The 23,243-nt window shown below is 34.6% G+C and overlaps 1 protein-coding gene across 1 annotated transcript; it reads left to right on the plus strand.

Moving 5' to 3' along the window:
• The first annotated feature begins 4,149 nt into the window (after positions 1–4,149).
• On the plus strand, positions 4,150–9,135 carry LOC114755959 (probable inactive receptor kinase At2g26730). The gene is made up of 2 exons (XM_028944853.1): positions 4,150–5,551; positions 8,305–9,135. Exons 1-2 carry the CDS (start codon positions 4,252–4,254, stop codon positions 8,967–8,969), a joined length of 1,965 nt encoding a protein of 654 aa, XP_028800686.1. The 5' UTR covers positions 4,150–4,251; the 3' UTR covers positions 8,970–9,135.
• The last annotated feature ends 14,108 nt before the right edge of the window (positions 9,136–23,243 follow it).

Genomic DNA, 23,243 nt, shown 5'->3' on the forward strand with positions numbered 1-23,243 from the left:
GAGTTACGTTGCATGACGTTCTTCAATTTATTTCACATTTTTGACTAAGTTTACTATGTTATTTTTGATTAATAGATATTTCAAAATACTGCGCCATATCTCATGGATGACATCAACTTGATGAGGGACATTTTGTCAACAACATTGGTAGAAAAAATTGAAATTTAGCTTTCAAATAGATAGGTTATTTCTCAAAAAATTCATTGTTAGATGCTTTCTCTTGGTTCCCTCTTATATTGTTCATGATTTCCATTGTACAGAGAAGTAGTTACTTCTATTTCAAAATTGTTGGACCTGGCCAATACGTGTTCCTTGGTAACCACTTAGTTCTATTATATTGGCCGGTTTCCCTATTTTCGAATTGTGTAAAAAAAATTTTCATTGCTGTATATTAACTAGCTAATTGATCTTGTTCTGCGTGATCTGCACTGCCTATATTTGTTTGGAACTGTAGACTGCAGGGTGGTAAACACAAAAATAAAACAGAATTTAAAAAAAAAAAAAACCGCCGTTAAAAATGCTTTTCCACGGCGTTTTATTTATAAACCGCCGTGGAAAGTCCATTTTCCACGGCGGTTTTATATTTAACCGCCGTGGAAAATGGACTATCCACGGCGGTTAAATATGAAACCGTCGTGGAAAATGGACTTTCCACGGCGGTTAAATATAAAACCGCCGTGGAAAGTCCACTTTTCACGGCGGTTAAATATAAAACCGCCGTGGAAAGTCCACTTTTCACGGCGGTTAAAAACCGCCGTGTTTTCCTTACCTTTCAACGTCGCCTTTAACAACTTCGCCTTCAAAACCGCCGTTAAAAGCCTTTTTTCTGGTAGTGTGAAAGCATGTTAGCTTTACTGGGAGAACAAATAAATATTAGGCCATTTTTCCCATGGTAGGCACTTGACAACCAAAAATGTGTCAAAATCCAAATTGTCATCAGGGTAACAAAGAAAAATGAAATATATCAGTTTGGGACAAAACAAGATTTAATTCCAATATGATTTGAACCCAAAAATCCATCCGGAATAGGAGGAGCATAAATATTTATGGGAAAATCACTAACAGGTACCACAGAAGGCAATTTATTACTCTGAGGTCCCACGAAATGTCAAAATCACTGACAGGTCCCAAAGGACCTCAGAGTAATATTTTCGTTTTGTAAAATGACATTACTGCCCCTCATATTCCAGATTCACATTTGCTCTGTCATTACGATTTACAACCTCAGCAGCGACTATTAACAACCTAATGAGAGGGCGTTAACAACCCTAGCAGTATCCGTTAACAACTTACTTTATAGAATTATATAACCTCTACGTAAGAGTAAATTATAACCAAATAATATAATACAACAACTTTAACACTAAAATGGGAAACTTTTTGATATCATTAAGAATTTTAACTAGATCCAATAGGATTATAGTAATATTTTAATGCGAATATCCATTTACAATCTCAACAGCGATTATTAACAACCGAATGAGAAGGTATTAACAACCTAAGCAGTAGCCGTTAACAACTTACTTTATAGAATTATATAACCTCCGCATAAGAGTAAATTATAACCAAATAGTATAATACAACAACTTTAATACTAAAATGGAAAGCTTTTTGATATCATTAAGAATTTTAACTAAACCCAGTATGATTATAGCAACATTTTAATGTGAAGATCCATTTACAACCTCAATGGTGAGTATTAATAACCCAAAGAGAGCTGTTGACAATCTAGGCAGTATCTATTAACAATTGACTTTATAGGATAATATAACCTCTAACAACTATATAAGATTAACTTTAAGACTATTTAGTTATAGTTTAGTTAGTTATAGTTAGAAGTTATATTATCCGATAAAATTAGTTAACAGACACTGCTAAGGTTGTTAACAATTCTCCTTAGGTTATTAATACTTACTGTTGAGGTTGTAAATGGATTTTCGCATTAAAATGTTGCTATAATCCTATTGGGTTTGGTTAAAATTCTTAATGATATCAAAAAGCTTCCCATTTTAATGTTAAAGTTGTTGTATTATACTATTTTGTTATAATTTACTCTTACGCGGAGGTTATATAATTCTATAGAGTAAGTTGTTAACGGATACTGCTTAGGTTGTTAATGCCTTCTCATTCGGTTGTTAATAGTCGCTATTGAGGTTGTAAATGGATCTTCGCATTAAAATATTACTATAATCCTATTGGATTTAGTTAAAATTCTTAATGATATCAAAAAGCTTCCCATTTTAGTATTAAAGTTGTTGTATTATACTATTTGGTTATAATTTACTCTTATGCGGAGGTTATATAATTCTATAAAGTAAGTTGTTAACGGCTATTGCTTAGGTTGTTAATGCCCTCTCATTCGGTTGTTAATAATCGCTGTTGAGATTGTAAATGGATATTCGCATTAAAATATTACTATAATCCTATTGGATCTAGTTAAAATTCTTAATGATATCAAAAAGCTTCCCATTTTAGTGTTAAAGTTGTTGTATTATATTATTTGGTTATAATTTACTCTTATGTAGAGGTTATATAATTCTATAAAGTAAGTTGTTCACGGATACTGCTAGGGTTGTTAATAGTCGCTGTTGAGGTTGTAAATTGTAATGACAGAGCAAATGTGAATCTGGAATATGAGGGGCAGTAATGTCATTTTACAAAACGAAAATATTACTCTGAGGTCCCTTGGGACCTGTCAGTGATTTTGACATTTCACGGGACCTCAGAGTAATAAATTGCCTTCTGTGGGACCTGTTAGTGATTTTCCCAATATTTATTCCATTCAAACCCCATTTATGAAATCACACATAATGTATCAATTATTACAACCCTCTGCCGTATGTAGTATAGTATACTACAAATGGCAGCGAATTTCTAGCGCACAGTTTTATTTTAGTTTTTTATCTTCTCCATTGGAAGATTTGATTCTTAAATGGTCAGTGGGTCAATGATGCGTTTTGAATCAGGTCCTTCGTAAGGGAGATAGACGAGAGCGACCTTCATCCAGAAAAGGAAAGGAGGCCTGCGGACAACAACTTTATTCTCTTGAATCTGGCCGATGACTCGATTGTCGTCTTGATCTCACCACTTCATTCAGCTCGCTGCATCGTCGAAACGCCTCTGCTAACCGAAGGTCGAACGCCAAATTGTATCCCGATGAAGCACCCATCATGTTCCCCTTTCTCCACAATTTCGGATGATGTGATTTTCATATCCAGGTGGTTGATTAGTCAGATCTAAGTTGTTTGCGTGTCTGCCACATCTACTGTCTAACAGAAATTCTCCACATCGTTTGTTTTAATTTAACAGTTCTAAAGTTTAGGGACTAAGGTAGAAAGTTAAAGGGATCTAATAAAAGAAAAAAAAAATTATAAAAACTTGATTCAAAATAAAGCAAAACAATAAGGACTCCTGAGTTAATTTTTCCTAGTTTTTTTATGGTTTGTTTGCGGTTGTAAAACTGAGACACAGAAAGCATTCAAAGCAACGTTGTTAGTGATGATGTGTTTAAAAAGTACGGAGGCCAATTACTTATTGATAAACTAGATAATTAGAATATAAAGAACTAGATATAAATTTTTTTTCTTTTGGGGTACAAAGATCTAGACGTAATTTTTGTCCCTTGAGAAATCACCGTCTATTGTTATGTGGAAGTAAATTAGTTTTTAATATGAAGCCGGTTAGTAAGGTAAATAAGTAATACTGAAGGCACTTTGCCATTCGACCGTATCCGTATCAATGAATCAATGCGGTCAAATCAGACGAAGGGTGAATCTTATACGCGGCAGAATAAAACTCGCCAAACAAATACTAATTAATTAAATTCACTTTTTTTGGCTGAAAAATAATGAAATTCACATTCCCGCCCACAACACCGAAGCCATAAGCGCGTGAGTTACAAACTCACAATTATCAATTACCCCACGCATGAATCTATAAATGAAAAGGTGTTCTTTTTTTTTTTTTTTACTGTCATGATTAATTAAAATAAAAATTAACGTAAACGTTTCAACTTCCAATAGTCCTCCTCCGGCTTCTGTCTTCTTTATCTCTTCTTTCTCCATTTTTTCTTGCCTCGTGATACTGTCCTACCCATACATACCCACTCATACAATTCTCTCTCTCTCTCTTATGGCATTTTGCCTCAAAACCGCTTCTATGTTTCTTCAAATTCACCTCAGGAGCTTCCTCTGTAACTGAGTGGTTTTCGATCCTGCATCACATTGTTTTCGATTTCGTCTTACTATGTGAATGGGGTTGGTTTTCGATGCTTTGCCTGTGATGAGGATTCTTGTTCTTTTTCTACTGCAACTGAGTTGGCGGGTCAACTCGGAGCCGACTCAGGACAAGGAAGCTTTACTCGCCTTCATCTCCCGAACTCCGCACGCAAATCGGGTCCAGTGGAACGATTCCGACTCGGCCTGCGACTGGTTTGGGGTTCAATGCGACTCTTCGCGTTCTTTTGTGTATTCTCTTCGGCTTCCCGGCGTCGGCCTTGTGGGTCCCATCCCGCCTGACACCATCGGTCGGCTCACTCGACTTCGCGTGCTCAGTCTCCGGTCTAATGGCCTCTCCAGTGAGATCCCCTTGGATTTCTCCAATTTGACTTTACTTCGTAGCCTCTACCTCCAGGGCAACAAGCTCTCCGGTGAGTTTCCCGCCACGGTGACTCGGTTGACTCGTTTGGCGCGTCTGGACCTTTCGTACAACAACTTCACGGGTTCAATTCCTTTCTCAATCAACAATTTGACCCACCTGAGTGGTCTTTTCTTGGAAAACAATAGATTCTCTGGGAATCTGCCAAGCATTACCGCCAAATTGGTGAGCTTCAATGTGTCCCATAATCAGCTTAATGGTTCAATACCCGAAACCCTCTCGAAATTCCCCGAATCCTCATTTACCGGAAACCTCGCTCTCTGTGGAGCCCCATTACAATCTTGTAACCCATTCTTTCCGGCGCCGGCGCCTTCCGCCGTCGTACCCTCGATTCCTGTTAACGTAAAAAACTCCAGGAAGCTCTCCACAGGAGCCATTATCGGAATTTCAGTTGGATGTGCTCTTGCTTTCTTACTGCTATTATTCCTTCTCTTGCTCTGCCTGCGCAGGCGCCGGCGCCAGCAACCACAGAAGACGCCGAAGCCTGTTGCAACAGAAACGCTGGCTGCTCCGGCGCCGGAGGCGGGAACGTCATCGTCGAAAGACGATGTAACAGGTGGGTCTGCTGAGGCAGAGAGGAACAAACTGGTGTTCTTCGAAGGTGGGATTTATAGTTTCGATTTAGAAGATTTGCTGAGAGCTTCTGCGGAAGTTCTGGGGAAGGGAAGCTTCGGGACATCGTATAAGGCGGTGCTTGAGGAGGGAGCGACGGTGGTGGTGAAGAGACTAAAGGACGTGACGGTGATGAAGAAGGAGTTCGAGACACAAATGGAGATTCTGGGGAAGATTAAGCATCAGAATGTGGCTCCTCTCAGAGCATTTTACTTCTCCAAAGATGAGAAATTGCTCGTTTACGATTACATGCCTGCTGGTAGCTTGGCTGCGCTGCTTCACGGTAAGTTCTTCATTCAATTCAATCTTCGCTCCATCATCTTCCTTCTCTGTTGCTTTCTGATGTGATAATGATAGTTACTTAATTCTTCTCTAACTAATTATTATAATAATACCAATAATGGAAAATTATTATATGATTACAAATAAATTTATCCTTTAAAGGACCAATGACTGAAAATTGCAACGCCCTTTGACTAGCTTAATACTGTATGAGTATGCTTTATCTATCATGTGTTCGTAGTTTTCTTATGATGATGAGGTGACGGTGGGGGGCATCCAGGATTGAGAAAGAAACATTCTCAAACAGATTCTTTAGTTTTTTTTATTTGCCATTTTTTTTATTGGTTCACAAAGCAACACGCCCTCATAATTCTAGGAACCTCACGGAGTCTTTCATCATCGCCGACACTGTTTCTGGCCGTCGCTTTTTTTGCTTTTCTCTTTCACCGAGAAAAGAGACAGAGAAAAAGTTAAAAAGAGCGTGACCAGTAAGGCAGTAACCCATTAGAACCCTATGTGGTGCTCTCACTGCTTTATGTGTTGAGGTAAAACAGGTTGCTTCAAGTTATCTGGAGGGTAAAATGAAGGGAAATTGTCATTTGAGAACGTGGTTATAATTACTTTTTTTTTTTTTAATGAGAATTGAATATCAATTAATCACAGAACTGAAAGCAATCCAATGTCCGAACAAATAGGTATTCTTTCATCAATTAGAATGTGGTCAAAGACGCAATAATTTTCTTCTATCTTATGAGCTAACTTTAGAAGTGGGAATCAGGGCCGGCCTGACCCTCCAGAGTAAAATTGACGGGTTTAAAAAGGCCGAAATTTTAAAAATATCTCAATTTGCTAGGCCCGATCCTTAAACTAACGGGTTCAGGGCCGGCCCACTGGTTTTCGATCCTGTTTTAAAAAAAAATACTATTTTTTTATATTTCTAATCAATGAAATTGTTAATAAAAGATATAAATATGAATAAAATTAAGTCACAAATATAAAATATCATCATATATAAATATCGATCAACATCCAAGAACATCTAAAACATTCATTAACAAGATAACAACATCCAAAAGTTTCATCTGCATTGCAATAAATAAATATTATTATTAATTTTTTAAAATTTCATCATCACTATAATCAATTATTCTTTTTCATAAGAATGTTTTTCTTTTATAACTAAATTATTCAGTTTTTCTTCTTTATAGGAATTTCACTTTTAAATTTTATAATATAGTTATTATTTTACTTTAATGTGAGAAATATTGATATTAAAACTCGTGAATTTCTAATTCAAATTATAGAATCACAAGTTAAATAAGTATAAAAATACTTTATTATCAAATATATATAGTTTAAACATATCAACGCATATAATATAAATTAAATCATTATTAAAGTCTAAATTAACTCATTTTTAAAAAATTTAATTGGACAAATTATTATCTAAAATTAAATAAATCAAACTATTATGTGAAATTTAATTTTAAAATGATAAGAATTACTAAATATTTGAAATATCATTAACAATGTAAAAAATTTAATAATATTAGAATTACACAAAAAAAATTTTTAAGCCCTCAGCTGTACAGAGCCAGCAACTCAATGGGCTCTGCCTATTTTTCCGGTTCTAGCTGACTTGGCTAAGTGATCAGCCACACTATTATGAGCTCCATAACTGTGTTTAACAACCACCTGCCAATTTATGGCATTATTATGGTTACGTTTTCTTTTAAAATTAAAAGAAATTAGAATTAATCTGGTATGTTTTTTTTTCCAAACAGTGTTATCTATGCGTCTCAAACTTGCGATTTTTCTAAAGTCATAATTATAATTATAATTTCAAAAAAAATGACAATTTAGAAAGAAATTTATGATAGTTTAGTCTTTCAAACAAACTCAAAATTTAAAAGTTTTAGTCATTGTAATGTAATCTGGTTCTCAAATTTTTCGTCTCAAGTATATAACTTTATGAGAAATCAAACGACTCATTCATCAACTTTCATTTTTTTTTTGGGGAAAAAAACAAATCATTCATGAACTGATTTAATTTTTTTTTTTTTGGCTTTGTAATCTTGACTTGTGTTTCCTTAATTCTTTAATGTTTTTTTTTAACTCAGAAAGTGTTTGGATAGAAACCAAACCATGGTGTTAAAAGTGTTTTTACGGTTTATGAAGTAAATATGTGAAGGAGTTTGTCTTGTTTTCTAGAAAAATATTTTGGGAAAAAAAACAAATCATTCATGAACTGATTTATTTTTTTATTTTTTTGGCTTTGTAATCTTGACTTGTGTTTCCTTAATCCTTTAATGTTTTTTTTTAAGTCAGAAAGTGTTTGGATAGAAATCAAACCATGGTGCTAAAAGTGTTTTTACGGTTTATGAAGTAAATATGTGAAGGAGTTTGTCTTGTTTTTTAGAAAAATATTTTTTAAAAACACTTTTGAGATCATTTTTCTTTTCATGTAGGCTTAATGGGATTTGTTAGTAATTTTCCTCCGTTCTAATTCTCCTTTTTTTTTTATTATATTTTTGCTCTAATTTTTAGCATCTTAGTTTTCCTATTAAAAAGTCACGTTAATCATATTCTCTAAAGCTATACTCCTATGGGATCCTATCCATGTGCTGGCCAAAAACAGAAATAAAAAAGATCCTACACATGGAAGAAAATATTCTGAAGAAAATATTCTAGATATTGTTAAATTTGGGATCTTGTGGTTGGTGTTAACGTGGCAGATGTGTGATGATTTTACAGGAAGTAGAGGGTCAGGGAGAACCCCACTGGACTGGGATAGCCGGATAAGAATAGCGAGAGGAGCTGCCAGAGGGTTGGCCTACGTACACGTGTCAGCAAACACGATCCACGGCACCATAAAATCTTCCAACATCCTCCTCCGAGATGACCAAGAGGCTTGCGTTTCGGAATTCGGGCTGAACCCACTATTCGGATCGACGCTCCCGTCAAATCGTGTCGGGGGTTATCGGGCACCTGAGGTCATCGAAACCCGAAAAACGACATTCCAATCCGACGTATACAGTTTCGGCGTGCTGTTGCTGGAGCTCCTAACCGGTAAGGCTCCGAACCAAGCATCTCTGGGTGAGGAAGGCATTGACCTTCCGAGGTGGGTCCAGTCGGTGGTTCGGGAGGAATGGACGGCTGAAGTGTTCGACACCGAGCTGACGAGGCACCTCAACGTCGAGGAAGAGATGGTTCAGCTCTTGCAAATAGCAATGGCTTGTGTCTCCGTCGTGCCGGATCAGAGACCCGCTATGCCTGAAGTGGTTCGTATGATCGAGGATATGAACCGTGGCGAGACTGACAATGCCTTACGACAGTCTTCCGATGATCCCTCCAAAGGCTCCGACGGTCGTACGCCGCCTCCTGAGTCGCGGACAGCTACTCCTTCTAGCACACCTTAATTATTAACCACGAAATGTTGACCCCAAAAAAAAACAAGACAAAATAAAATGGGGAGACAAGGGAGCCACGTGGTAGTGCCAGGAGCAAGAGATTGGGTCCGAGTGAGTGTGGTCCGTTGATGTATTTGCGTTTTCAGCTTTTGTCGATTCTTTTCTTTTAGAAAATTTCTGATAAAGATTGAATTTAAATTTTACAGAAATTATTTTTTTGAATTTTAATATTATTATTATTATTATCATAATGATTGAAAATTAACAAAAATTTGAAACAGGTATTATTAATTTTTTAGTTTAGCGTTTTTTTTCTTCAAAATTTGATGATAATTACGTTTTAAATTTTGGTGAAAATTTTGTATTTTTGTTAGTTTTGCATTATTTGACGTGGGAATTTTGATTGACTTGAATGATTTTTAGGTGGTGGGGGGTCTTGCATTTTTGATGAAATGAACTGAAGACGGGAAATTGCGCATCGATCGGAATTTGACCATTAGTGAACTTTTAGGTGACGTTTTCCACATTTGACAATTGGCGTTACATAAATAACATTCCTATTATGTTATCTTAGTCTCAAAAAGCAATTGATATATATATATTTGCTGTTAAAAAGCAATTGATATTTGATACAGAACAATAGAATTAGGAAGGATTTATAGGAAGAGTTGGTTGGAATGAAAAGGAATGAAAAAATAAAAAAGATGGGAATGGAACATTTCTAATAGAGAGCCTATTTGGTAAGTACCTAAATGAAAATCGGGTTGATAAGAAATTTTATATTTGGTTAAATGAAATTGTGCTAGAAAATCATGCAATTTTATTATATTACCTTTAATTTTTTTTCCAGCACCTTATTATCTTTACTGAAAGAATATAATATTATTAAATAAAAAATTACCTTATAGAATAATAATATTATTAAAAAAATTAATAAAAACAAACGAGTAAAAATTTAGTATAATTTAATAAATAAATAAATATGAATATTCACTATAAATATAAAAACATTATAGATATTAAATAATGAAAAACAATTAAATAAAAGTTAAATAATAAAATATAAATAAAATATAATAGAGAAGCTTGAATAAGGAATGAAAGTAAATTCACAAGAAACAAGGAAAGCAAGCATGATCAAGCAATTTATAATTCAGAATGGTTATAAATAAAGCCAATTAAAATTTGAATTTTTAGAGGACATGTATTTCTTAATTTAAATTTAAATGGTTAAATGATCTATCATTGAAAATCTCTTTAAGTTTAATTTTTAATGTAACAAGAGTATAAGACCCATTCAAAAGGTTTGTATTTTAAAATTTATTTTAAAAACAGTGAGTAAAAGTCACAAACTTTTTCAAAAAATAAAGCAACGTTGCAACATTTTAGTAATTAAATAGACAGATGTCATCAAAAAATTGACTGAGTACCACATTTATAGTTGGTGAGATTTTATGATGACATTAATCAACATTCATCATTTTTGTTCGCAATTTTGATCATAGCTTTATAAATATAGAGAGTTTTTGAGTGGGCTTTATTTCATTAGGAACAAGATTTAAATAGCTTTTCAATGATAGGTCATTCGCCTAATTTAGATTTAGATTGATAAAGTTATGTCTCATAAAATTCAAGTTTTAATAAGACAAAGAAATGAGCAAGCAAATTTAAATTTGACATAGAAAATTTAAATTCTTTTACATCAAATTTGAATCTATTTAAAAAAATTTGAATTTGATGCAACAATTTCAAAATTTTTTGCATCAAATTTGAATATGCTCATTTTCTTGCTCTAACAACGCTGTGTTTGGCTCGACAGAAGGAAGAAAATGGGAGAGATTTTAATCAAGAGAAGGGGAGGGAAGAAAAGGGGAGAGAAGCTACAAAAGGGAGGGTAGGGAGGGGGAAGAGAGGGAAGGGATTTTAATAATCTCTTGTTTGGATTGATTGGAGAGGAGGGAATGGAGGAATTTTAATGATACCTTATTTTGTTCTAATAAAAAAAATTAACTATTTTAACCTTAGAAAATTTAAATAAATTTTCTCACTTTTTTATTTTATCAAGATATAACTATATATATATAATGTAATTCATCAATTTTGACTTGCATGACACAGTCACACACATATAGAATGTCAAGATGAAAAATCATAAGTGATGGATTTCAATTAAAGGAGAGACCTTAAATGTGAAAGAAGATATCGATGGCCTCTTGGAATTAGAAGAAGAGAAAAAAGGTTTAACAACGCTCACTAATTTTGTAAACAACTATCTCGACGTCCTCTTGCCAGATATTCAAAAGAACTCTCTTGTATAGAAATGTTTACAATTGATTAGGGGTTAACAAATTGAAAGGGTGTATGAGGAATTAAAGTATTTTAACTAGACTAATTTTAAAATTTAAAATTTTATTTCTCATCTCTTCTCCAAAAAAACCACATTTTTGGAAGGGAGGCTAGAAGAGAAGAGGAAGGGAGAAAAACCCCTCCCCTCTTTAAAAAATATCTTAACCATACAAGGGAAGGGGAGCAACTTCCTTCCCCTCCCCTTCAAAAATCTCGTACCAAACGTAGTTTTAAAGTTTAATCATGGGTTTATTGATGTAAATTAGAATTTTTATCAACGAATTCCAATTTATGCATGGTAAGTTCAAACTTTTGCTCAAAATTTGAATTTTATTGAGTCTTACTTAGACACTCTAGTTTTTTTTTTTTTGATAACAAAAGGAAACCTTAGACAAGATCTATGCGACCACTAGCCATAGCTTTATGATCTGTCTCCAGGATCAGAGATAGTTCCCTAGGGATGTTGATAACAACATGAAAGCCTCTTACTGCATCAAGCCCTTGTTTAGCGAGGAAGTCAGCAGCTTTGTTAGAATCCCTATTCACGTGAGCAATATTCACCTCCCAATCCCTGTTCATCAATGAGCAAATTTCGCGAATAATATCATAGTCATAGTGGTGTTCCTTAGCTTCAGCTGCAATAAGCTCAATAGCATTGGCTGAGTCAGACTCCAAAATAACTTGACGGTACCTACTATCCCAAGCGAGCTTTAGTCCATGTAAGCATCCCTAGAGTTCTGCGTGAAGTTCATCCCCATCCTTTAGTTTGTGTAAGAAACCTTGTATAAACTCTCCTTCTGTATTTCGCAGCAGTCCACCACGGGCACAGTTTCGGTTGACATTGAGAGAAGGCCCCCTCCACGTTGATTTTAATCCAACCTTGCACCGATTGTTGCCATCCATGCTTCCCAGCACCTTGTCAGATCTCTGAAAGTGGAGCACCTGAGAGAGCGTTCTGGTGTTGTTTAAGAGTCGCTAGCGTAGTAGTAGCGCTAGCAATTATTTCTTTATTGGACACCTTCTTTCCATCAAAAATGGCAAGGTTCCGATGACACCAAAGCCACAAGCAGATCATAGAAAAGGAGTTCTTCCGGTCGTTACCATTAAGATGCTTGGTGGTAAGATTCCATCCTAGCCACTCATTAAAGCTCAAAGTGTAGAAATTTCACCACAAAGAAGGAGGCACTAGAGTTTGCTAGAGGAGCCGAGTTTCATGACAGTTACGAAAGACATGAATAAAATCCTTAGGTTCTTGTTTACAAATGGGGTAGCAATCATCATCACTCATACCACGTTTCCTCCTAATAGTGTTCGTTAGTAGGCTCTTACGAGTAGCCAGCCATATCATAGATCTACATCATTAGGGAACATGTAGCTTCCAAATTTTTCCCCAAAGCGGATCAGATTCCATACCAGTAGTTGAAAGAAGTTCATAAGCCGACTTGATTGAGAACATTCTGCGGCACTCATGTTTCCATCTCGCAGTGTTTCTATTGGGATCAATCTCCAGATTTTCCTCAACCTGTTTCCATGTCTTTTTTATTCCTAACTAGACATTGGATCCTCCCCTCGTGGCATCTATCTTTGGCATGAGATCATTGCCGCAGCGGTATTTGTCACGAACAACGTTGACCCAGAAATCATTGCGACTTATAAGTTTCCACCCAAGCTTCATAAGGTGAGCCTGATTTTGCTGTTTCGTGTTTCTCAATCTAAGCCCTCTTTTTGATTTAGATTTACAAACCGAATCCCAAGTGACCAGTGAGATCTTCTTCTGCTCCTCCGTATTACCCTAAAGAAAACTCCTATTAAGTTTGTCCAGAGTTTCACAAGAGGCAGCAGTTAGCAAAGACATCTGCATGGCATAGGTTGGGCTCGCTAACATTACTGAGGTGATTAGCATAGACTGCCCAGCAAGAGATAGTGAATTGGTCTTCCATCTCGTCAAGCGAAGTTTAATTTTATCCGCAATCTCTTTATAAGTATCTTTGTTCACTCTCTTATGATGCAAAGGGACACCCAAATACTTTCCTAATTCAGCTGTTTGAGTGAATCCCATGAAGGTACTAATCTCTGTACACTTGTTGTGATTGATGTTAGGAGAGAAAAACACACGGGTTTTAGAGAAATTTACCTTAAGGCCAGAATAATTGCAAAAGGTGTGTAGACAAAGTTTGATCAGCTCTGCTTGTTGAAAGGAAGCTTCTGTAAAAAGAATAATGTCGTCCACAAAAAACAAGTGAGAAATAGGGGGCCCACGTGCCGAATTGGTCTCCATTCGTTGTTAAGCATTTTCTCCTAAATGAGATGTGCCAATTTCTCTATACAAATCACAAACAAAAAAGGTGAGATCGGGTCTCCTTGTCAGACCCCTCTAGAAGATTTGAAGGATTCAGCCTTATTGCCATTCCACAATAATTGTAATTTAGCTGTTTGGATACAATGTTCAATAACTTCAATAAAAGAAGATAGAAGATTCAAACAAGAACTCAAAAATTGCCAATTAATTGGTCATAAGCTTTTTAAAGATAAATTTTAATAGCCATATATCCCTTCTTTCCTCGCAAGTTTCTCATTGAATACATGACTTCCTGTGCTACAATGATATTATCATATCCATGTCGACCAAGTACAAAACCACACTGATTAGGAGAAATTACTTGTGATAGAAAGTTTTTTATTCTGTTGGCCATAATCTTAGTAATCACTTTATTTACAATATTGCATAGACTTATGGGCCTTGGATCCTTTAAAGTTTCAAGAGGATCTTTTTTCGAAATTAGCACAACCAAAGTTCCATTAATCTCTTTGATTTCTTGGGGATTATCAAAGATGTGCTTAACAAACTTTATCAAAGACTTACCAACAGTGTCCCATTGCGTTTGATAGAATAGTGCATTCAAACTATCTAGTCCAGGAGACTTCAACAGGCCCATGCTAAAAATTGCCTCTTTGATTTCTAACTCATCAACCTGCTTAGCATAAAGCCGTAGGTTAACCTCATCAATGGCTGGGAAATTAACACTACACGTTAGTGCCTCCCTATTCTGTAATTCTTCTGTGAACAATGATGCAAAGAAGGAAGTGGCTTTTTGTTTAATAATTTCAACATCAAAACACTAGTCCCCTTCTTCTAAGCGAATAGCATCCACTCCATTTTTCTTTCGACGCCCATTAGCATGGAAGTGGAAAAATTTTGTGTTTCTATCTCCACATATATTCCAATCTACTCTCGCTTTCTGGGCCCACAAGGGGGATTCCTGTGCAACCACATTTTCGAACTCCTTCCATATCTCCATTTGAATGGTTTCATAGTACTGTACGTTCCCTCCTCTCTCAATGGCTTTATTCACTCCACCCATGCGCCTTTATAGTTTTTTCTTCTTGCTTTCGATATGGCTAAATACTGTCTTGTTCCAGTCACAACATGCTTTAGTAAACTGATTCAGGTTATGATTCCATTGAAGGTCATCATTCCACTTATCACAAACAAAGTTGCTAAATTCCTTGTGCAGAACCCATGCTACGATAAATCGAAACAACCGACGTGGAGCCTCAACACTGTGGTCAAGTTAGAGGAGGATGGGGTAATGATCGGATTTATAAAAAGGGAGATGGGAGACTTTTGCATTAGGAAAAAGACGGCACCAGGCATCATTTGTTAAACAGCGGTCCAGCTGTGCCTCTGAGTTGTTCCTCTTCCAAGTAAAGGAGGACCAACAAAACCAAGGTCCAACGTGCAAGAAGCATCGAACCAGTTGCAAAAGTTTCTATCTGTGGAGATCCCATGGTCGGCTGTTGTGCGTCTTTCTACAGTGTATAGTGTGGCATTGAAGTCCCCCTAGAACCCAGGGGTCATGCATGTTTTGTTCTATGCGAATGAGCTCTGTCCACAGGCTACGTCTTGTCACTGGGTGGGGGCTAGGATACACCGTGGTCGTGTACCATCTCTCAAATCTAGTATTTTTGATAGATAGGTCTATAAATTGGCAATGACGTTCAACAACTTCCACTTTACGGATACCCCCATTCCATAGACACCAAATACCACTACTAAAGCCTTCAGATTCAATAAAGGTAAATTCTTGAAAACCAAGACTACCTATTCTCTTTTCTGTGTTTTGTTTATTTAATCGGGTCTCAACTATGACAAGAAAATCCAAACAAAAGTGTTTTTTCAATTCTTGTATTAGGCCGAGAAAAGTCTTTGCGCCTGTACCCTAAGAATTCCATATCATGTAATTCATAAGGAAACATTCAATTGTGTTGGTGAAGCTTCAATGTCCCTCCCCTGGACAATATCTGATTTTGCAACTATTAGAATATCCTGAATCGGGTTTTCAAGAGAGCTAGCCATCATAACGTCTTCATCTGCAGGAAGTTGTCCACGGTGATTATTTACTTCAAACGGTATGATAGGAGTTTGGCCCACTACAATGACCTTAGTATTAGTCCCCTATCCACTAGCGGTTTGGTCCATACGCAATGAAGTTTGAAGTTGCGGTTGGGCTCCTATGTCAGAAGGCCTAGGTTGAAGTGAGGCAAAAGAATTGTAAACATCAATGGGCTTTTCATTAAGATTAATCCCCTCCTTAAAAGGTGCCTTGGCTTTGACTATCAGATTCTCCTTCCCTCGGTATTTGACCTTCTCCACTATCTTTCTTTTGGAGCCCAACTTAGCCTACGTATTCATATTTAACTCTTCTCCCACTTTTTGGTCCTTATTTCCAGATCTCGAAGATTTCTCACTTTTCTCCTTTTGCTCCCCCACTGGCCGAAATGTATTCTTTGTCTTCACTCCCTTTCCATTTGCCACCCTCTTCTTCTCCACTCCATTAATACCGTTCCCAAATCGCTTGTTATCCACGCCATGAATGCCTCCATCATATCCCTTTTTATCCATACTAAAATTATTCCTGCGAAAATCACAATTAGCTAACATTTGTGGACCCAGATAAATGTCAACCACCACCGTCGCCGCTCCTGATGCTGGAATTTGGACTTCTGTTTCACCATCCTTGCCCTGGCCACCGGAGGCAGGCAAAAGACAAGTCTGTTTTTCATGGTCATATTTCCCACAGTGGAAGCAGACTTGATGTAAGCCCTCATAAACTATCTGCCAATCTTCTCCAAACTCCATAAAAGCAGATAGCAACGGTTGTTGAAGATCTATCTCAACACATATTCAAGCAAAGCCTCCCTTATCATAAATGGATCTAGATCGTTCCACCTTAATGGTTTTTCCAATCATATCTCCAATAATACCTAGAGACTCAACATTATAGAATTCCATCGGCAAGTCTGGCATGCGAAGCCACACAGCGATTTTATGTTGGAGATCCAACTTACGAGGGTTAAAGTTGGGTCTCCATTTCTGAACCAACAAGTTGTGATCGTCAATCATTCAAGGACCTTCTTGAAAAGCATAATCTCGATCCTCTCTATTAGTAAAGGATACAATATAGTAATCGTTACTTAGGGGAGTCACTTTTATTGGGTCTTTTGGTTTCCACATCCTTCTCACCCTGTCTATGAGCACATGTCTCGGCACCTGAGTCCTCAGTAATTTGATGAACGAGGAATTCACCCATGGTTGACACCACGCCATATATTGTTCTGCTATAACCTTCAAAACAGGGTATCTCGGTTTAATGGTGGTACCTTTAGTCTCAACCCCCTCCGCAATCTCTGCATCGCTACTAATTTCAACCTCCCCTCTCGTTCTAGGCCCTTGTTGTTTCTGCATGAAGAAAGATTTCCAGCCATGTACGATGTCTTCTAATTCATCGTGTTTCACCAAATATCCACCATAGCCCAATGACAGAAGCTTCTCTTTGTAAGACAAAGGGATGGTTCTTTGGTTAGATGCTTCAGAAGTTTTCATGTTCAAACCTTTTGACTCCTTGGCACCGCTACCCCCGGACCCAATGACAAAGTTCATTGGTTCGTTACCGTAATCCACTCCCTTATTACATTCTGTCCCTCCTCCTCGATCACCATCTCCGCCTCCTCCACCATCTCCGTCAACCCCTCCTCTCTCGCTCGCCATATTACCTCTAATATCTCTCGTATCTTTCTTAGCCTAACCCGTGGCACAACGTATTAAAAGTATGGATATTGTACACTCTATTTTTTACGCACTAAACAAAGTAATTTTTTTTATTAGATATACCTTTCTCAATTTAAATTCAAACTTGACAAATGATCTATCATTAAAAGGCTTTCCGAGTCTACTTGTTAATACAGTAAGATCTATTCCAAAACACTTCTTAATTTTAAAGTTATGATCAAGACAATAAGTAAGGTTCAGAAATATTTTGCTCACGAGATCTTGAACTAGATTTGAAAAATCACATCTATTTTATATGAAAGAATTCTTTAGGTAAATATTGTTGAATAGCTTATTAAATGAAGGTTTATTCTTGTTGTTTAATATGTGTATGTTGGTTGAGCAGCTCAACGATGACAAAGTGGATGAATATATGACAAAGATGAAAACTCAACGTTGTGTTGGGTGTTTAAACAACTCCATGTGATTTCATCGATAAGGTGCCTAACATTTTATTCAAATTTTAAGGACAATTTAGTCTTTGACATTTTCCCTACATGCGATCGAAAATCAGTTCCTACCAAAATTGGTGAGAACCCATTCTCACTTATACACCAGAAAATATGCCACCGCCAGAAATTAGTTTTCAGGAAAATGTTGCAACTAAACATGCATCATCAATGAAAAATTAACATTTTCATTTTTTTATTGCAAGATTTTCAGCATACCAAATGGTTTCTTAAAAAGCTAAAAGAAACTTACTACTAGATTATTTCACTTAAATGCATATACCAAACACAATCAACAAATTTACATTACTAAAGCTAGTGGCTTGTGTGGTTGGAAGGGCACTCGCTGACTGTTCTGCTAGGGTTTTAGAACCCGGCAATAATCCAAATAACAATAACGGCACTTTTTTATTTTTGGCCATCATGATAATAAGAGCATTTTAGTGGTCGGAGAAAACGGAGATTGTTTTGACGGAATTAGCTAGCGAAGGCACCGAAAGCGCGGACGACTGGACGCTAAACTACATTGTTCTTTTGGCTGCTTATGGTTGTCTTTGACCCTGACTAGCTTAATCGACATATAACAACAAAAGTGGGAATTGAATCTTAGCTTCATTTAATTATTAATTCTCGATTTTATTTATTTTTTTCTTTTCAATTAATTTGATATGCTGCTAGTTATGCCTTAAAAAAGGTTGTGCATGGACAATCTTGGAAATAGATGCGCATGCAGTCTGATTCTGAGTATTTTATTGTTAAAAATAATTCATTAGCTATACTAATAATTAGATATATATGTAAATATATTTTTGACTAAAAAGAATTATATAATTACTTATTCAAGACTTTAAATTTAATTTTAATTTTCAAATATAAAATACTCTGAATCAAATTTTTAGTCATAAAAAATTATATATTCAAATTAATAAAAGTATATTAAAAATTGAAAATAATGATAAAATTCAGTTGAATCTAGTTGAAATATCTATTTTTAATGTTTCTTTTTAACTACATAGGAACATTGAGAACTTTGATCTTTTAACCATATTTAGACATTTCTAATTAGATCTTCTTGTTTAATTAAAAATATAGATTTAAATTTAAATTTTGAATTTAATTGATATTTTTTTCTAATTTATTTTTTGAAAAATGTGCAGAGAGTGAATTGTCAGTTGTTATGAAGATAACACTTATACCAAGTTTCTTATGTTAAACTCTCCAATCACATATGAATACGTATCCTATTTTTAAAAATAGTGACATTTAATAACATTTAATTAAAAATTCATATGAAACAAAAATAGATATATGACCTTATTAGAGAACTTGACGTGATAAATATAAGTAACTTGTCTTAAGTTCTTTCCTTGCCATAAATCGACGCACAGTCGAATACTGCGTCTACTGCGCCTAAACTGAATGCGGGCTCCTCCTAAATTAAAAAGAAAAAGGGAGAAAACTTTTAATGAAATGATATCATATTCCCAACTTCCGCTCATATATAGATGATCCTTCAATTATACCTCGCGAGATAGAGTGGGGTTACTAAAAAGCACGAGCATCCAATTCTTGAGATTGCATCTTCTCCTTAATTACTCAGCTCGCACGTTTGAGAAATATTAGAGATAATACACTTCAAATCATCATGTCTAAAGTTTTAAACCAAACTTATCATTGAACCAATGAATGCATTAGTTCAAAGTTCAACAGAATATAATGATGCTAGCTAGTTGAATTGATCTATAATAAATAAGTATACTTTCAATTTTATATAGATGATCTCGAATTAAAATAATAATAATAATCCATCTTTATTATATATAACATTTAACATAAATTTTATTATTTATGTTTTTGTTAAGGCAAACATTATGAAGAATATATATATAAATTTTGATTAAAAAAATAAAAATAGGCCATGTAGTTCCACAGTAGATCAAATTTATTGGTCTTCGCCCCTGTATGGAGATTATTCCCTATAATAGTTTCATTATATAAAAGTTCCTCTGATTTAAAAATTCTAGTAATAAAATAATAAACACTTTAAAGAAACAATTCAATTACAAGTACCAGTGAAAAGGTTATTTGGATAAAACAACGCTTAAACAAATATCAAAGATTGTGAACTTTTATTACAAAATTGTAAAATTTAGAAAAGTTATGCCTTAAACCAATACACACTGCTACAAAATTGCCAATATGTGTTAGTTAATTTTACAAATACATGACAGTTTGTAACCATAATCATCATGTACAGGCTTGTCATTTATTCTCTAAGATGAATACATGATGGTTACCAACTGTCATCTATTTGAGCAAATACATGACCGCTTTAATTAATCTCCCAACTATCATAGTAGTGGAAAAAAAATATGTGATGGATACGCAATGAGGACCGTCATACTTTGGTATTAATACGTGACCATTTTGCATTATAACCATCAAGTGTTTGTCCATATTTTTTTTAAGGAAAATCTCATCTAAGTCCCACAAAGTGAAGTTAATAAATTTTGAGTCCTAAGAGAATATGAAAATACAAATCAATCTATATGTACTGAAATAAATTAAAATGACAAGTATTTTTACTAAAATACCCTAGCTGAATGATGAAATAAAGAAAAGAAAAACAATATAGACCCTTTTTTCCCTAGAGACTTCAATTGATATATAGATATAAATATATATATATATATATATAGATTCTAAAAACACTTTGTTTTATTTTGTAAGTCGATTAATGTAGGGAGACAAAGTAATCTTATAAGATATTAAATTTAATTAGTTTTCCTTCTTAGTTTATTCAATTCTTCTTTACCAGTGCAAAACAATAAGAATTAAAATGGTTTAAAAAAATTAAATAGAATATAATACATTAAAGGATGCCTTTTTTCTTTTTTTCTTTTCTTTTTTTTAAATCCGGCGTTTGGTTTAGAAGAAGGCCTCCATTTTGATTGCAATTGTTTCTATCTTCTTTTATCAACGCTCTTCACTCTAATACAGATTTATTAATATTTCACATTCAATACTTGACGGTAGTAAAAATAATAGTCAAATTTCGTGTATACTCATTATCTAATTTCAGCCATTCTGTCTCTTTTGCACACACTCCTTAGACCTCAGATCGCTCGAATATGCCATGCCCACCTAATTATCGCATGCTCCCTATTGAGTTTATGGTTCTTCTCCATTGTGGTGGTGTTTTTCGGTTTGTACTCGCATTTTCTAGTCCGTTTTCTTCTTTACTCTTGGCTGTCTCTCATGCTCGCCTTTGATTTTACTTGTTGGTCCAGGTTAGTAGCCTTTCTTCTTTTTTAGAGTTTGTGGGTGGAATGACATTTTTTGTAGTTCAATTCGTGAGTTTTTCTCTCCTTTGCTTTGCCTTATTGCTTGTTTAAATGTCCTGAGTTGGTGGTTTGTTGGTTGAATGGAATTATTGCTCTGCAATCTACATGTACGCTTTTGGATTTCTGTGGGTTCTGTTTGAAAGTGATGATATGTTTTGATTTCTAGTTCATGGGTTCTGATTGTTTGACTACCAAAAAAACAGCAAATTAGTAATAAAATTTAGTTATGAAATTTTTGTTACTAATCAAAATTAGTGACGGGATTTAGTTAGTGACATAATTTTTTTGCCGCTAAAATGACGGATTAGCAACATAAATTTTTCATCATTAATTTATCATTAATTAGTGATGGATATTCGACACAAATTCTGTCACAAAACTGTGATGGATTTGTGATAGAAAATTCTGTCACAAATTGGTGACAGAAATTTCTATCACTAATCTGTTGCTGAAGTTTTCTTATTTTGTAAATTTAAAATACCACATGGCAACTGCTGATTGTTGCCAGGTATCATGTTAGTGACCGCCACCTCACCTCCTCATCTCTCTCTCTCTCATTTTGCCATGTCATCTCCTTGTTCATGTCACAGTCACGTGTCCATTATTGTGAGTCGCTACGTCATCATTGGTCGCCACCTCACCTCTTTCTCTTCCTCCCATCATGCCACATCATATCCTTGTCCACATCATTGCCACATGTCAATCATTGTGAGCCACAACATCATGGTCTTGTCCATGTCATCGCAACATCACAAATTGGCCCAATTTGTGAAGGAGTGGTTGGTTCAAGCCTGAAACTTCCTACACGCGTGTTGAAACCTTTACTAGTTGAGTTGAGACACACTTGCAAAATTTTCACACAAAAATAAATATATATAATATTTCTAATAAAAAATATAAATAGATATAATAAATATTGTATATAATTTAATATATATTATATAACTTAATATATTATTATTTATTTCAATTTAATTTTTGTATGTTAGTAAAAAATTTCTAATAATTAATACTTTTATTCAAATATTTAGCGAAATAATAAGTATATTATATATTTTTATTTTTATTTTCTTTTATAATATTTGTATTTTTATATAATATATTATTTAAAAATTATGATATATTATATTTTTATTTTAATAATAAATATTAAAACATAATTGTTATATATTTATATTATATTTTTTTGTAAGGGATTAGTGATTGGATTGTGATGGAAATTAGTAATTGAAAAATTATGTCACTAATTTTGTTACAAAATGTTTTGTGAATACATCACTAATTCCATCACTAATATTTTTATAATAGATTTAGTGATGGAACTTAGCGATGAAAGAAAATTTTATCACTAATCTATCACTAATTTAGTGACGGAAATTTATTGACCAAAATTTTTTGTTACCAAATTTTATAGCTAATTTTAGTGACAGAATTTTGATGGACTAGCGATAAAATAAAATTCGATTGCTAAATTTTGTCACTAATTGTCTGTGTTTTTTGTAGTGTTTTTGGTTCTTAATGGCATTTTTGCTTTGCATTTACATTTTTTTTGATTGCTCTAATTGTTAATGGGAATGGTAAGAATGAAAAAGAATAGAAGGAGGGAATAAGAAATGATGTTAAATGGTGTTGTTTTATATATTCCTAATGGTTTGAATGATGAAATGTTGCTTGAGATGTTATTTAAATTTAATTAAACTTGCATGAATGATAGTTTTAGGTGATAGTTTTCTAAATTAAAATTGCTTTGCTAGTTTGGCGCTTAGAGATTTATTTTTTGAAGTTAAAATAATGAAAAGAGAAGACATAAGATCTAGAAAGTGCTCATTTTAAGTTGTTATGCTACCAAACCTTTTTCAATTGGAATGAGACATGATTGAATTTAGATGGCAAGTTTCTAAATTCAATGGCATTGCTTTAGATATTCAGAATGGTTTAAATGATTCAATAGTAGTTGGGATGTTGTTATTTAATATGAAGAATAAGGCTTTCATGCATGTTAGTTGGAATTTAATAATTTTTTAAAATAAATGTT

This window comes from Neltuma alba, unplaced genomic scaffold, assembly GCF_004799145.2.
Source record: "Neltuma alba isolate B1F8T4 unplaced genomic scaffold, ASM479914v2 tig00010359_pilon, whole genome shotgun sequence".
In the NCBI taxonomy this organism is placed as follows: domain Eukaryota; kingdom Viridiplantae; phylum Streptophyta; class Magnoliopsida; order Fabales; family Fabaceae; genus Neltuma; species Neltuma alba.

Excerpts from the sequence above, each read along its gene's own strand:
- LOC114755959 (XM_028944853.1), top strand. The coding sequence starts at position 4,252 with ATGGGGTTGGTTTTCGATGCTTTGCCTGTGATGAGGATTCTTGTTCTT. Across the intron at positions 5,552-8,304 it reads CTTGGCTGCGCTGCTTCACG|GAAGTAGAGGGTCAGGGAGA; the intron begins GTAAGTTCTTCA and ends ATGATTTTACAG.